This window comes from Sapajus apella, unplaced genomic scaffold, assembly GCF_009761245.1.
Source record: "Sapajus apella isolate SASKATOON/1434 unplaced genomic scaffold, GSC_monkey_1.0 scaffold25, whole genome shotgun sequence".
In the NCBI taxonomy this organism is placed as follows: Eukaryota; Metazoa; Chordata; class Mammalia; order Primates; family Cebidae; genus Sapajus; species Sapajus apella.
Window position 1 is genome coordinate 8,215,295 of NW_022436965.1, and position 15,705 is coordinate 8,230,999.

At 40.8% G+C, this 15,705-nt stretch overlaps 1 protein-coding gene and 1 long non-coding RNA gene across 4 annotated transcripts in view; one reads left to right on the plus strand and one right to left on the minus strand.

Moving 5' to 3' along the window:
* Positions 1 to 15,705, plus strand: part of LOC116560039 — a 66,897-nt gene that overhangs the window by 8,579 nt on the left and 42,613 nt on the right. The gene's annotated exons all lie outside the window — the stretch shown is intronic.
* The window catches only part of RGSL1 (regulator of G protein signaling like 1), a 74,892-nt gene that overhangs the window by 5,405 nt on the left and 53,782 nt on the right, over positions 1 to 15,705 (minus strand). The window contains exons 15-20 of the mRNA XM_032291213.1: positions 15,196 to 15,370; positions 7,719 to 7,857; positions 7,382 to 7,506; positions 5,030 to 5,139; positions 2,644 to 2,730; positions 1,495 to 1,561 (exon numbers count right to left, since the gene is read on the minus strand). Of these exons, the coding sequence (XP_032147104.1) occupies positions 1,495 to 1,561; positions 2,644 to 2,730; positions 5,030 to 5,139; positions 7,382 to 7,506; positions 7,719 to 7,857; positions 15,196 to 15,370 (703 nt within the window). The remainder of the gene's footprint in view (positions 1 to 1,494; positions 1,562 to 2,643; positions 2,731 to 5,029; positions 5,140 to 7,381; positions 7,507 to 7,718; positions 7,858 to 15,195; positions 15,371 to 15,705) is intronic.

Genomic DNA, 15,705 nt, shown 5'->3' on the forward strand with positions numbered 1-15,705 from the left:
GGGTATGGAATGACACCCAGATTTAAGGGCTTACTTAGTATTCTAATCATTACTAGAAATAAAGTATACTCAGGATACCCTGTATGTAGTCCAAGTCGGATGTTAGATGTTAAGGATTCCTTTTTTTCCTGTTGGTATTCCGTCTACTTCATTTACATATGACTAAAATTACGGGTACAGAGTTTAGAAAGTGGTATGTCATATGACCTCAAACTATCTGAGCATGAATCCCCTAAAGCTGGTGTTGACATGGAGCCACTTAGGCCCTCAAACGACTCTTTGGCACTCCCAGCTATGGTTTTCAGGACCCCTGAGGATTCTTCCAGAGCCCTAACTTAGCATCAGTTTCACTTGGAAGCTTGTACAGAAGTGAGGTAGGCTGAAGCAGATTTTAACAGACTGAAGTCCCTTCTGTTCTTGTTGCCAATATCCTGCCAAGCAGAAGAACAGATCTTTCTTTTCCCACCTTACACACCCTGCCCTAAACAGCTGGAATATTCAGGAAGCTGGCAATAAAAGACCATCTGAATAAAGAAAATGTAGGACATATATACAATATAATACTAATCAGTCGCCGGGCGCGGTGGCTCAAGCCTGTAATCCCAGCACTTTGGGAGGCCGAGGCGGGTGGATCACCAGGTCAAGAGATCGAGACCATCCTGGTCAACATGGTGAAACCCCGTCTCTACTAAAAATACAAAAAATTAGCTGGGCATGGTGGCGCGTGCCTGTAATCCCAGCTACTCAGGAGGCTGAGGCAGGAGAATTGCCTGAACCCAGGAGGCGGAGGTTGCGGTGAGCTGAGATCGCGCCATTGCACTCCAGCCTGGGTAACATGAGTGAAACTCCGTCTCAAAAAAAAAAAAAAAAATACTAATCGGTCATAAAAAGGTAAACTCATGTATTTTGCAGCAACATGCATGGAACTGGAGACCATTATCTTAAGTGGAAAGTCAAATACTGCATGTTCTCAGTTATAAGTGGGAGCTAAATAATAATGACACCTGGGCACAGAGAGCAAAGTAATAGACAATGGAGATGTGGGAGGGTGGGAGAGTGGGAGGTGGGTAAGGGATGAGAAATTATCTAATGGGTACAACGTGCAGTGTTTGGATGATGGCTACACTAAAACCCCAGACTTCGTTACTTCCCAATATATCCATGTAACGAAACTGCACTCGAACTCCTTAAACCTAAAAACATTAACAGATACAAATACAGGATCATCTGGGACGCTTCCACCAGCAGCAGTGTTCTACTGAAAAGTGGGTCAGAGACTCCAACTTCTTAAAAGTGCCGGTCCTAGTTGGAGGTGAGAAACACAGAGAAACCCCTCCTTAATTTCCCTCCAGACGCAGCAAGCTCAATTTCTAGGTTCTGCATGCCAAGAAGAGGCAGGGTTCGAAGCTAGTCTCTAGAAGGTCTATCCCCTCTCCCATTGCATGGCTGGACATAGCAGCTCTGAACTGAAGAAGATTTCCGGCTCATGCCTACCCCTGGACAGGATACAGCTGCATGGCAGATATCATGAATCTTGGCTGAGTAAGGTTGCTTGATGAAGCTAAAGAGAAACACAGAGAAAAACTGCATCAGAACTCATGGCACAGACACAGTCACTGATAGGCCTCCAGCCTGGGGGGGGGCCATGCCAGGAGGGCTTCTGGGACCCCTCCAGGGCAGGGGTTGGAAACTGAAGGTAAAGCTGGCCTGTTCCAGGGATCTTCAGGTGACCTGGTTTCTAAGCTGCAATTTGTGTGTCCCAGGAGACCTTTCATCTGGACACAAAGGCTATGATGTCAATCACATAGATCCAGGGAAGTAAAATAGGAGATTAGGCCAGATGAACACTAGAATCACAGGACTTTAGGGCTGTTTGGACCCTATGGATCACAGGCAATGTTCCATAGTGGCCTCCCCCATTAAGCAATGAGGAAACACGTGCAAATGGGCAGGTCAGGTTTGCTGGCATTTCATGCTCGTGAGAAGCAGAAAAGCAGTATTTCCAACCTCTTTCCCTAATAGAAGCTGGCAGTTGGGATAGAAAGGGAAAGTTTGGTGGGAGAGACCATGGGGAAACAAAGGCAGGGTTAGTGCGTGGGAGTGGGGTTGATTCCTTGAGACTGAAGATGGGGAAGAAAAAGAACATAATATGGCCTCAGTATGGGAGGTTAGCACTGCACAGTTTGTGACAGGGAAGAGATTCACAGCAGGAGCCTACAGGAAGCAGGAGGTATGGGATGGTGTGTTCAAACCAGCAGTTGGTCTCAGTGTGAGGGGGAAGTAACAATTAGGACATTATCACAGTCTCTTAATAAAGATCACACATCATGCCTGGAAATGAGAAGATGAGTCAGCAGAGATACAGAGAAGCTTAAGGTGCCTGCCTTCCCCGGTTACAAAAAACCAGGAAGATACGATTATTCAGATGAGACTTGCTCACAGAGCCATGGAAGGAGGTCAGGAGACTCAGTTTTCACCTCCTCTCTGCCACTCACAAGCTGTGTGATCTTCAGTCAGTTATTCACATTTTGGGGGTCTCAGGCTCCTTATGGTCAATAAGGGGATCGGCCACGCTGGTTTTAAAGTCACCCTCTGATTGAGTAGTAAACTTTTGCTATCAGTGGGGATCCCACTCCAACTCACAATTTTGAGCTGAACTTATGGCTTCCCATTGAGGGTGCAACCACTCGATACCTCTGAGCAAGGTGAACCTTAAGATGGCATTGTCTCCTGGGGAAGGACAAAAACAAGCATTAAAAACACTGCAACAACTGCTTATTTACTGAAATAAATCTTTCTAAGTAAGCAATAAAACTTTTGTTTAACACACCTTGGATTACAAAATGTTAATGATAAAACGTTATCTCAATCTAAACCTTTGTATCTGAGGTGCTGTGGTTTGAATGTTGCCTCCAAAACTCATGTTGAAATTTAATTGTCATAGAGATGGTATTAAGAGATACGACCTTTAAAAGGTGATGAGGCTACGAGGGGTCTGCCCTCATGAGTGGATTAATGCCATTATCATGGGAGTGGGTTTGTTAAAAGGGTGAGTTCAGCAGCCTCGTGTTCTCTCTCACACTCTCTTGCCCTTCTGCCTTCCACCAGGCGGTGATACAGCATAAAGCCCTTTGCCAGATGTCAGTGTCATGCTCTTGGCCTTCCCAGTCCCCTGATTCATGAGCCAAATAAATTTATTTTCTTTATAAATCACCCAGTCTGAGATATTTTTGTCTTAGCAACACAAAATGGACTGAGACATGAGATCAGGGGCATGAGGCTGAGAGTGGGAAGCACCATGCTCAAGGTCTCTCAGCTTGTACATGATGACTCTCCAAGTCTGGAACCCTGATCCCTTGATTCAGGTGATCCTGCTGGCTTTCCCCCTCCATTTGATAATAGAATAAATGTAGGGATTTACTTCCCTGAAGCTCAGCTATAGGAAATAAGCCAAGAGCTGGAAGCTGTTTGGCTACCACTGAGTAAGTAGTGGTACTCACTCCTCAGAATGACTATTGTTTGCTTGCGCTGCTTACCTGCATCTCTGTCCTTTTCCTAGTCTTATTCTCTCCTTTCTTCACTCCCACACCCATCCTAAACAAGTACATCCCACAACCCCTGCCACAAGGACACATTACCCATGTACGGACAAGATTGCTGATGTTTGTCTGCTGATGTGGCATTTTGCAAGGCAGATAATAGGGTATTGAGCAACGTTCTGGATCACTGGGGTGACTGCACCCCAAAGGTAGGCGATTTCTTTCCTATTGAGGCGAGGAATCCCTCAGAGGGGCAGGAGTTGGGCTCCACAGCCAGCCAGTTGCTTCTCTTGACTGTTCAAAGGGATTTAGGTCTCAAGGGAACCCATTTGCACTACAAGAAGAGGGTGGGAGTTGGCCTGGGAGAAGGGGTAGGTGTCTGGGAAATGTGGACAAAAGAATCAAGCAGGTTTGAGCTAAATCAAGAGAATGTTCGGCTCCGTTATGGGGCAGTTAGTTGCTGTTTGTAATATTCTTGTCCTATCTCCATATTTTGTTCTGTTTCTGTTCCCAGATTCACAGACCTGTTTTCTTTGGTTTTCAGAACTTTCCCCTGAAAGACACCCAGCCTTGTCCTCACCAGCCACTGCCCTGTTCACCATCCTCTTCCTTGTTAAAATTCCCTTTTGCTCAAGTACCAGTCACAGCTGTGCGACAGCGATATATTCCGGGAAATGTGTCATTATGTGATTTTGTGGTTGTGTGAATATCATAGAAGGTACTAACACAAACCAAATGGCAGAGCCTGCTACACACCCAGGCTTTATGGGATAGCCTGTCGCTGGTAGCTTACAAACCTATGTAGTATGTTACTATACTGAATGCTGTTGCAATTGTGACACCACGGTGTTTGTGCATCTAAACATATCTAAACATGAGAAAAGTGCAGTAAAAATAGAGTTATAATTTTATGGGACTACCATTGCATATCTGGTTTGTTATGGATTGAAACTTCATTATGTGGTACATGACTCTGTGTGTGTATATATATATATGTATATATGCACATATTATTTTTTTACAAATGTGTTCATAAGTAAATATGTGCATGTTTTTATGTATCAGCTTTTTACATATGTCTGCTTTCATGAAAATTATATATGCATAAAGATATATATCACATTAAAACTATATATACCGTTTTTAATGTTGTCACTTAACGCTATAAAATAAATGCCTTCTTAATGGGAGGGTTTAATGGAGATAGAGCAGGAGGCTTCTTAAGCAGCAGAAAAGCAGGTCGTCCTCTCCATGTACCCTCAATGCAGACTGTGATGAGCAGGCACAGAGGCGTCCGGGAGCTACTGCTAGTGACAGAGAATTCATGCTTTAACCTGAGTGCTCCGTCTCCCTGAGAGCCACGTAAATGAGCTGTCCTGCTCCAGCAGACACCCCTGGGGAAGTCTTGACGTTGGCCCCTTGGGCCCTTGCTTTCTCTTTGCAACTCTCAGTTGCTAGAGAATGGGGCTGTGAGTCGTGGTGGAGCTTACCTCCACTCCACAAGGAATACTTGTCCACAGATTTAGGAGAGCTTTTTCTATCCTTGAACTTCTTCCCCCTATGCTGTAAGTAAGAGCGGGTCACCTTCCAGAAACAAAACCTGTGGGAAGAATGGCTCCTGGTCACAGGCGGGAACCCCCAGTGGAGGGGGCTGGAGCACTGAGCACAGGGGAAATGGGCTAAGCCAGTCCTCGGAAAATGTGGGTGTCCGACAGAGAAGAGGAGAGCATCCTGGCCTCGGGGTACTACCTGCTAGTGGCCTTTTTTCTGAGGCCTCCTCTTTGTCCAGACCTGGCTCCAGTGAGGTCCTGGCATGGGCAGTTTGTTGGGACTTCTTTCTGGAACACCACTGGTGAATGGACCCTGTAAAGAGCCTGCTAGCCCCAGGCCTGAGGTGAGGCTAACCCCTGGGGTGCACCCCAGCATCAGACTCTGACATCCCTATCTGACCCCACCTGGCATGGCCAGAGGGCCTGAAGGGCTTTTGCTCAGGCCCTCAATCCTGGTTTCCACCCTGCCCCTTACTGAGAGCCTTGCCCATCCCACTCTATTCCCAGCAGGCCCTTCCCTGGAATAGACCTGGTTTCTCATGTGAACTCAGATTTATGTACTCTTTGTGACCTGAAAACTGTTGTTCTCTAGACGCCTGTGCAGCACATGCTATCTCTTTTTACCTGACTCCAAACCCCTTGTTATCCCTACCCTCAGCCAGTCCTTGGATTAGACCTTGGAGGTCAATCTTGGCTAAGACTGAATTTATTTTCTATGGCACTTTGGCTCTGGTGGCTTTGCTTGCTGTCCTCCTCCCCTCTCCTTGAGAGACAGTCTGCTCTATCCCAGTAGGCTCTTCCCATTTCACTTGCTGAACTGGGTCTCATAAATAATGCCACACATGCATTATTTATGGTGATGAGAGACGAAGAGACCTTGTTTCTAACGCTGGTTTTACCACTTACCGAGTGATCCTAGGCAAATCCCTCAAACACTCTGAACCTCCATCTCCTCATCGGTAAAATAGGAATAATAATACTCCTCCCCACCCACTGCATAGGGTTTGGGAGGAGTATTTAAGGTATATATGTAAACACAGTTTGCATAATATAAATCTCTTTATAAGTATGTAGGAAAGTAGGTAAAGAAACTGCAGGAAGAACAGGAATTCAAAGCCTCCCTAAAGCATGTCTGATTTTTCTAAGCGCTTAGGAGACGGTGGAACACTGGCTCATTCAAGAGAAGCATATATTTCCCAGAGATTCCCACTCCCTCCAAAAGTCTCCAGGTGAATGTCTATTGAGTCCTTGCCTGGAGAACTAGAATTAAGTGCTAGACAACATTTGATGTTCAAAATGCCAAGCTGCTTGTTTTGAACTTAGATTTTTGGACTTCTCTAGGTTCTGTATTAAATAATGTATTATCGTAGGGATTTTAAAATAAAGGTTAGAGACTGGTAAGCAATTTCACACTTATATTTTAGTAAAGTAACTATTTTTTTTGGTGGAAGATGGGAACTCCTAAGAGCCCAAGCCACATGATAGCCTAAGTGTCCTGATTAGCTTTGCCTGGGAACATTTCAGCCAGGTGTCCTCTGGTCATTACCACCCAAGGCATTGCCGTTCACCGTGTGGAAGACATGAGCTGGAACTCTGGCAGACCACAGGAATAAACAAGCAGCTGAGAGGGCTCAGGCCAGACCTCCACAGGACAGGTTAGAAACCAGTGGGCCACAGAATATCTGCAGATAGTTTGCTTGTTTCATTTTTGGTTTTTGGCCTTCACAGTTTCTTCACCAGGTTTTAGTTTTGTTAGTTGCCACATTTGCCACTTTAACCTTGAGAGAGAGGACATAAAAATTTGAGTTTCTAGCTCCTCTTGATAATTGGAGTATCTAGCAACTGTGCCCCCTCAGTAGTAATTATGGGGGTTTGGGCAGAGCAGAGCAAAACACTTCTGGCTTGCTTCCTTCATGCAGCTCCTTAAGCACAAGCGGTTGTGTTAGCCTTGACAGAATTTCTCCCCAAGTGGCTGTGGTTCACTCTTACCCTCTGGCGAGAAACCCAGGCCTAAGAAAACCTCACATTCTTACTCCAAGCAAGCACAGAAAGAGGAGAGGTGGGAAACCAGGAGTCTGGGTTCTCAGCCTTACTCTGCCTTCCGTCTGTGGATTCAGTGTTTGGTGTTCTGTGTGAGGGATGGAGTGAGGTGGGTAGGATAAGAAAACATCATCTTAGCTCCCCTAGAAACTGGAAACCATGAAACAGAGGGCTAGAGGAAGCCAGAAAACTCTCTCCAAACTAAGTGTGTTTTGCTGACCTGGCAGTCATTGAGTAAGGAGAAACAGTTACCTTTTCCAGAAGTACATAATGATGGGGAAGACAGACATGATAGCCCCGTGGAATACGCTCCGATCTAGGTTGCCCTCTGTGATGGCAGCAAGGATGGCATCCTTCTGGGATTCAGAGATATTCACCTACCCGCAGAGTGGGAGCCTGTCACTGGCAGGCCCCCAGAACCCCATGACCACCCCCTCTCCAGAAGGCAGAAGCTTTTCATGGAGTTGCTAGATAAAGGATATTGAGTTGGCTGGGACTTACAAGGTGCCTGACAATTAGTTTTCTAATTGTCCTTATGGGGGAAATGCTTCTTGGCGAAAGGCCAGAGTGGAATGTGAGTCTCTCTTACCCTCAGCTTTGGAGGGATGTCAGAGTTCAGGAAGAGCTTTTGGATAATGTTAATTTTGGAGCGCATTAGGATCACATCATTCTCGTTGTATACCCGGTTGACCTGCAGCACATGGGTTGAACTCACCAGATCATTAAATCTAAAAAAAAAAGATGTTAAGTAGGAAATCAGGAGGAGAAGATGAAAACAGTGACTAAGAAGGCGCCCAGCCTAGACTTACCTCCGGCCCAAAAAGGCAAGGCCAGTTCTAGGCCAGGTTATGGCTTGATTTATTCAGTTATAATTCATCCACTGGCAAATATTGAGCACCTATCACAGGTCAGATAACATGTCATGTGCCCCTTCAGGTGAATTTCTTCACCACAAACCCTCTTATTCGGCCCGTCATCCCTTCTTTACCCATTGCGGCCCAGCAGCATTTTCACTTCTAATGACTTCAGGACCTAAGGGCTATCTTGGTCTTCCCTCTCCTGTGCTGACCTGAGGCAAGTCCTGAGTTGCAGGCAGGTCCCAGTGCTGTAGACCACTTTAGGCAATGAGAGGAGGTTTGCACTCATTCCAGTGGTAATGGGAAAACAGTAGAACTTTTTAGGCAGGAGAATGATCTAGTCTGGCTTATGTTTTTAGTAGGACATGCTGGTTGCTATACAGAGAATAGTTTGCAGAGGTCAAGCGAGGAAGAAGAGGCAATGTGTTGGGAATTGGAGCAGCAGCAGGCAAGGCTGTTCACTCGGACTAGTACCTATTTCCCTCTGCTCTTCCCTTACCTCCCCCTACATACCTTATTATCTGACTAACCCCTACTCTACGTTCAAAATTTAGCTTAGATGACCCAAGAATTTTGGGCCTCCCACGAAACCATTCCTGAGGACTTGCAGTTGTCTAAGTATACTTCCTGTGCCTGATTCTCCCATAGCACCTATCATCCTGAGACATTTCCTAACTTTTATTTCTGTCTTTTCTGCCACACTCATTAGTTTGTGGAACCTTAGAAGTAGAGAACACATCTTAGTTGTTTTTGTATATATGATGTCAAATCCAGTGTTCAAGAAAGAGTAAACAATCAACAAGCATTTGTGGAAATGAGCTAAATCCATTACTGGGGTACAGTAGAAGATCTCTTAACCAAACATTTCTAACTGATGTATGAGTTACCAGGTGCCTAGAAAAACACACTGACTGATATCCATGACATGCCGACTGCATAGATTAGTGGGACATCTTTAGTACACTCTCACCTTTCTCAAACTAGTTGAGGTGAATGTGTACCAGGAGTTGTGTTTCTTTCCAAATATCTTTCCCTTCTGTAAAGATAATTAGTAACTATAATTGCCATGATAAGTAACTTGTGAAAACTGATAAAATATGAACATATTTTAAAAGTTCATATTTTAAAAGAAAAGTTGTTATTTCTAAAAAAACAAATTAGAATGTTTTGGAAATTCTAATGAAGGCAAGCAGCTTTTAAAAAAAAATGCTGTTGGTCAAGTGCAGTGGCTCATGCCTGTAATCCCAGCACTTTGGGAAGCCAAGGCAGGCAAATCACAAGGTCAGGAGATTGATATCATCCTGGCCAATATGGTAAAATCCTGTCTTTACTACAAAACTTAGCTGGGTATGGTGGCACGTATATGTAGTCCCAGCTACTTGGGAGGCTGAGTCAGGAGAATTGCTTGAACCTTAGTTGCAGTGAGGCAAGATTGCACCACTGCCCTCCAGCCTGAGGACAGAGCAAGATTCCATCTCAAAAAATAAAAAAAAAAAAAAAAACATAAAAATCCAGAAGGATTAAATTGCTTCCAAGTAATCTTTAAATTCTGTTCCACTTTAAAGAGATCAAAATTCAAATCAGTAGACAGACACTTTAAGTTCCAAAATGTTAGCGTAGAAGCAAGTTGGCTTCATTCCCCATATGGAAACTCAAAAGAAATAGTACTGAGGTTATTACCAGCAACGCCTCAGAATTCAAACATAGTGAGACAGAGGAGAAAAAAGTAAAATTACTTCAAAAGATCAAATCTAAATATTATTGGTGTTCAAGAGGGAGTTGAGCAAGAGCAAGGAAGATAAAACTTTCTCAAAACAATAACAGAAAACATTCTAAAACCTGACAAAGACATACATGTTCAGGTACAGGAAATCCAGAGAACATCAAATAAATTTGACCCAAATAAGACTACCCCAAGTATTATAGCAATCACCTCTTAAAGGTTAAGGACAAACAGAGAATCCTAAAAGCAGCAAAAGAAGAAAATAATATATAAAAAAGCTCCAATTCATCTGGCAACAGACTTCTCAATGGAAACCATACAGGCCAGGAGAAAACGAGAAAACATTTTCAAAGCGCCAAGAACAACAACAACAAAAAACACAAAAAAACCCCACTGTCCAAGAGTACTATATCCCACAAAGCTATCTTTCAACTATGAAGGGGAGATAGCCTTTCCTAGACAAACAAAAGCTGAGAGAATTCATGACCAACAGACATGTCTTACAAGAAATGCTAAAGAGAGTTCTGAAAGAAAATGAGACTAATATGCAAGAAGGAAACATTTGAAGCTATAAACTCATTGGTAAAAGTAAGTGCACAGACCAACCCAGAATATTCTAATATAGTCGTTGTGGTGTGCAGTTTACTCATAATCCTAGTGTGAAATCTAAAAAACAAATTTATCAGAAACAGCAATAGCTAAAGCAATCTGATATGAGATAAACAATAAAAAAACATGTAGATTGAGACAAAATGTCCAAATATTGAGAGGATGGAGTTAAAGTGTAGAGGTTCATTTTAGTTTTTTCTTTGTTTTTATTCTTTTCTTTGTGATGTATGATAAGTTGTCATCTCTTTAAAATAATTTGTTATATCCACAAAATATTTTTGGTAAGCCTCATAGTAACCACAATACAAAAACCTCTAATAGTTACATTAAAAATAAAAAGCAATGCTTTAAAATACACTACCAGAGAAAATTACTTAATCACAAAGAAGACAGTAAGAAAGGAAAAGAGGAGTTCAAAAACAACCAGAAAATAGGCAACAAAATGGCAGTAGTTTGTTCTTACTTATTAATAAGAATGTTGAATGTAAATAGACTCAATTCTCCAATTAAAAGAGGTACAGTGGCTGGATGACAAGAAACAAGACCCAACTACATGCTACTCACAAGAAACCCACTTCACCTATAAAAACACACATATACTGACAGTGAAGGGATGGAAAAGATTCTATGTGAGTAGAAACCAAAAAAACAAAAAACAAACAAACAAACAAAAAAACCAGGATAGCTATAGTTATATCAGACAAAATAGGATACAAGTTGAAGACTCTAAAAAGAGACAGAGTCACTATATAATGATAAAAGGGTCAATTCAGTAAGAGAATATAAAAATTATAAATATCTATGCATCCAACATGAGAACACCCAAGTATATGAAGCAAACATTAAAAGATCTAAAAGGAGAGAAGGATTGCAATACAATAATGGGAGATTTCAATGCCCCACTCTTAGTAATGGACTGATCATGCAGACAGAAAATCAATAACAAAATTGTAGTTAAACTACACACCACAACAAATAGGCCTAACTGACATTTACAGAATATTTCACCCAACTGCTACAGAATACACAATCTTTTCATCAGCACATGGAACATTTTCCAAAATAGACCATAAAACAAGTCTCAACAAATTTCTAAAAGTAGAAATAAAATCAAGGATCCTGTCTCACCATGATGGAAAAAAACTAGAAATCAATACCAAGTGAAACCTTGGAAACTGTACAGTATGTGGAAATTAAACAACATGCTCCTGAATGGCCAATGGGTCAACGAAGAAATAAAGAAGAAAATTAAAAAACTTCTTGAAACAAATGAAGATGGAAATAAAATATTCCAAAATCTATGGGCTACAACAAAAACAGTACTAAGAGGAAAGCTTAGAAAAATAAATACTTACATCAAAAAAGTAGAAAGACTTCAAATAACCCAATGATGCCCTCAAGAAATTGAAAAAACAAGAACAAACCAAACCCCAAAATTAGTAGAAGTAATAAAATATTAACAATAAATGTCAGAGTGGAAATAAGTGAAATTAAGACTAAAAAATCCCCAGAAGATTAATGAACAAGAAGTTGTTTTTTAAAAAATATAAACAAAATCATGAAGCCTTTAGCTAGACTGATAAAGGCAAGAGAAGACCCAAATAAATAAAATCAGAAACAAAAAAGAGACATAATCACTAGAGATTATTAGGTACAATTATACACCAACAAATTGGAAAGCCTAGGAGAAATGGATAAATTCTTGGACACACAAAAACTACCAGGTTGAATCATGAGGACACAGAAAACTCAAATGAACGAATAATGAGTAACAAGATTGAAGCCATAATAAGTTTCCCACCAAAGAAAATGCCAGGATCTGATGGCATTAATTCTACCAAAAATTTAAATAAAAACTGATACCAATTCTATTCAAACTCTTAAAAAATTCAAAAGGGGAGAATAGGAAAAACTCATTCTACAAGGCCAACATTGGCCTGCTACCAAAACCAGAAAAGGATGCAACAAAAAAAAGAAAACTACAGGCCAAAATCACTGATGAACACAGATGCATAAAGCCTCAACAAAATACTAGCAAGCCAAATTCAACAACACATTAAAAAGATCATTCACCATCATCTAATTGGATTTATCCCAGGAATATAAGGATGGTTCAACATATGCAAATCAATAAATGTGATATATCACATCAACAGAATCAAGAATAAGAGCCATATGATCATTTCAATAAATGGTGAAGAAGCATTCAATAAAATTCAACATCTCTTTATGACAAAAAAAAAACAAACAACAAATTGAGTACAGAAGAAACATACCTCAAAATGATAAATGCAAATATATGACAAACCCACAGCTAACATCATACTGAATGGGGAAAAACTTTAAATTTTCCTCTAAGATCTGAAACAAGTCAAGGATGCCCACTCTCATTACTCTTATTCAGTATAGTACTGGAAGTTCTAGCCAGAACAATTAGTCAAAAGAAAGAAATAAAGGGTATCCAAATTGGAAAGGAAGAAGTCAAATTAGCCTTGTTCACAGCTGACACTCTTATCTTTAGAAAAGCCTAAAGACTTCACCAATAGCCTATTAGAACTCATACATTCAGTAAAGTTGCAGAATACAAAATCAACATAAGAAAATCAGAAGCATTTATATACACCAACAATGAACAATCTGAAAAAGAAATCAAGAAAGCAATTTCATTGACAATAGCCACGAAAAGCATAAAATACCTAGGAATTAATTTAAACAAAGAACTGTAAGATATATACAAGGAAAATACTGATGAAAAAATTGAAAAGGACACACACACACACACAATTGAAGTACGTTCCATGCTAATGGATTGGAAAACATAACAGTATTAAAATGTCTATACTACCGAAATAAATTTATAGATTCAGTACAATTCCTATCAAAATACCAATGGCATTCTTCACAGTAATCGAAAAAACAATCCAAAAATTTACATGGAACCACAAAAGACCCTGAATAGTCAAAGCAATCCTGACCAAAAAGAACAAAGCCGAAGGCATCACTCTAGCTGACTTCAAAATATACTACAAAGCTATAGTAACTAAGTCAGCATGGTGCTGGCATAAAAACAGAAACAGAGAACAATGCAACAGAATAGACAATTCAGATGTAAATCTATGCCTTTGTAGCCAACTCACTTTTGACAGAGGTGGCAAGAATGTACAATGGGGGAAAGAACCATCTCTTCAATAAATGGTGCTGGGGAAACTAAATGTCCTTATGCAGCAGAATGAAATTGGACCACTATCTCTCACCATATACAAAAATCAAATAAAAATGTTTATCACATTTAGACTTAAATCTGAGACTCTGAAACTACTGGAAGAAAACATTGGGGAGACACGGCAGGACATTGGTTTGGGCAAAGGTTTTTGTGTAAGAAGCACAGGCAACCAATGCAAAAATACACAAATGGAATCGCATCAAGCTAAAAAGCTTCTGCACAGCAAAGGAAAAAAATCAACAAAATAAAGAGACAACTCACAGAATGTGAGAAAATATTTGCAAACTATCTATCAAACAGGAGATTAATCATCAGAATATATAAGGAGCTCTAACATCTGAATAATAGAAAACCCAAATAATCTGATTTTTAAAATACACAAAAGATCTAGACAGACATTTCTCAAAAGAAGACATAAAAATGCCCAAATGGTATATGAAAAACTGCGAACATCACAAATCATGAGAGAAACACAAGTCAAAACCACAATGAGCTATCATTTTACCCTACTTAAAATGGCTATTATCAAAAAGACATGGACGCTGGTGAGCATGTGTAAAAAGGGGCAACCTTGTACCAATTAGTACAGCCATTGTGGGAAACAGTATGGCGCTTCCTCAAAAAGCTAAAAATAGAACTTCCATGTGATCCAGCAATCCTAATACTGGGTATATGTCTAAAGGAAAGGAAATCAGTATGTTGAGATATTTGCATTCCCACGTTTACTGTAGCACTATTCACAATAGCCAGAATATGGAATCAACCTAAGGGTCCATCAATGGATGAATGGTTAAAGAAAATGTGGTGTATACAGATACACAATAAAATAGTGTTCGACCACAGAAAAGCAGGAAATCCTGTCATTTGCAGCAACACGGGTGGAGCTGTAGGTGATTATGTTAAGCAAAATAAGCCAAACACAGAAAGACAAATCACGTGTTTTTACTCATATGTGGGAGCTAAAAAAGGGGATCCCCCTTTCAAGTCATTACTAGAAGCTGGGAAGGGTAGGGGGTGGGGGATGAAGACAGTTTGATAAAGGGGTAGAAATACACAGTTAGAAGAAATAAGACCTGATTTTATGTATTAATTAAAAAAATAACTAGCAGACAGCTTTTGGGGTATAGTTAATACAAGAAAAATATACAGACCTCCCATTGTGGATTGACTTTGGCTTTAGATAAAAAATTTGACAGGTGAATTAATGTACGTTAATAAGACTTAACTTAAAAATATCTCTTTAATGTTATACAGACACACACAGACACACACACACACACACACACACACACACACACACAATTTATATTATAATTCCTGGCTTTAACTAAAGAATATGGGTACCATGGTGTTACATTTTAGGACTTTTTCACATTTATAAATAATAAAGAAAAACATGCTGCCTTTTCTTGGACTAAGTAACTGCATTTTAACATTGTAATTTCTGGAATACTGAAGAGCTTGTAGGATCCCAAGAAAAGAAAGATGGAAATCAATTGAGTGACAGCATTCAGCAGGATTTTCAGAAAGAGGGACTCTTACTGGGCAGGGCTGAAATCACTGTGTCTCTTATAGAGCAAGCCAGTTTTTGCTGGGCAGTACTAAGGATGAAAAGTCATTCTCAGGGCAGAAGAAGGAGAGGTGGGAAACTTACCTCTCCATTTCGGAAAAGAAATATAGATCATTGATCACAAAGTTGACAGTGATAATCCTGTGGCCAAATATACGGCGCTTTACAAGGGTTGTTTCTCCATTCTCTTGGTCTGCACTCCGGACGTTTGCGGTGGATGGAGCTGAACGTCCCGATGTGCTGTGTGGTGAGGTGAAATCTGAGAGAGAAAGAAGAGGGAATTACAATCTTGTTTGATTAAATACACAAATGGGATCACATCAAGCTAAAAAGCTTCTGCTTTTTAAAGAGCAAATTCAAAAACATAAGGCAGTTATTTTGTAAAATGTGAGATTTTGCAGTGCCTTAGGTTAGGTATTCCCTACCCTTGCTGGCTCCTTAAGCAGAGGGCTCTGGGCTTGCATCCTCTCTAGGCAGGCCTGGGGTTGGTTTTGCACACAGGACCTGGGGTTTTTTTTGCCAGACTCCAGGCTGCTACAGGCATGACACAAAGCAATAAGCTTCTTATGTGGGCTGACCCTGATGGCTAAAATA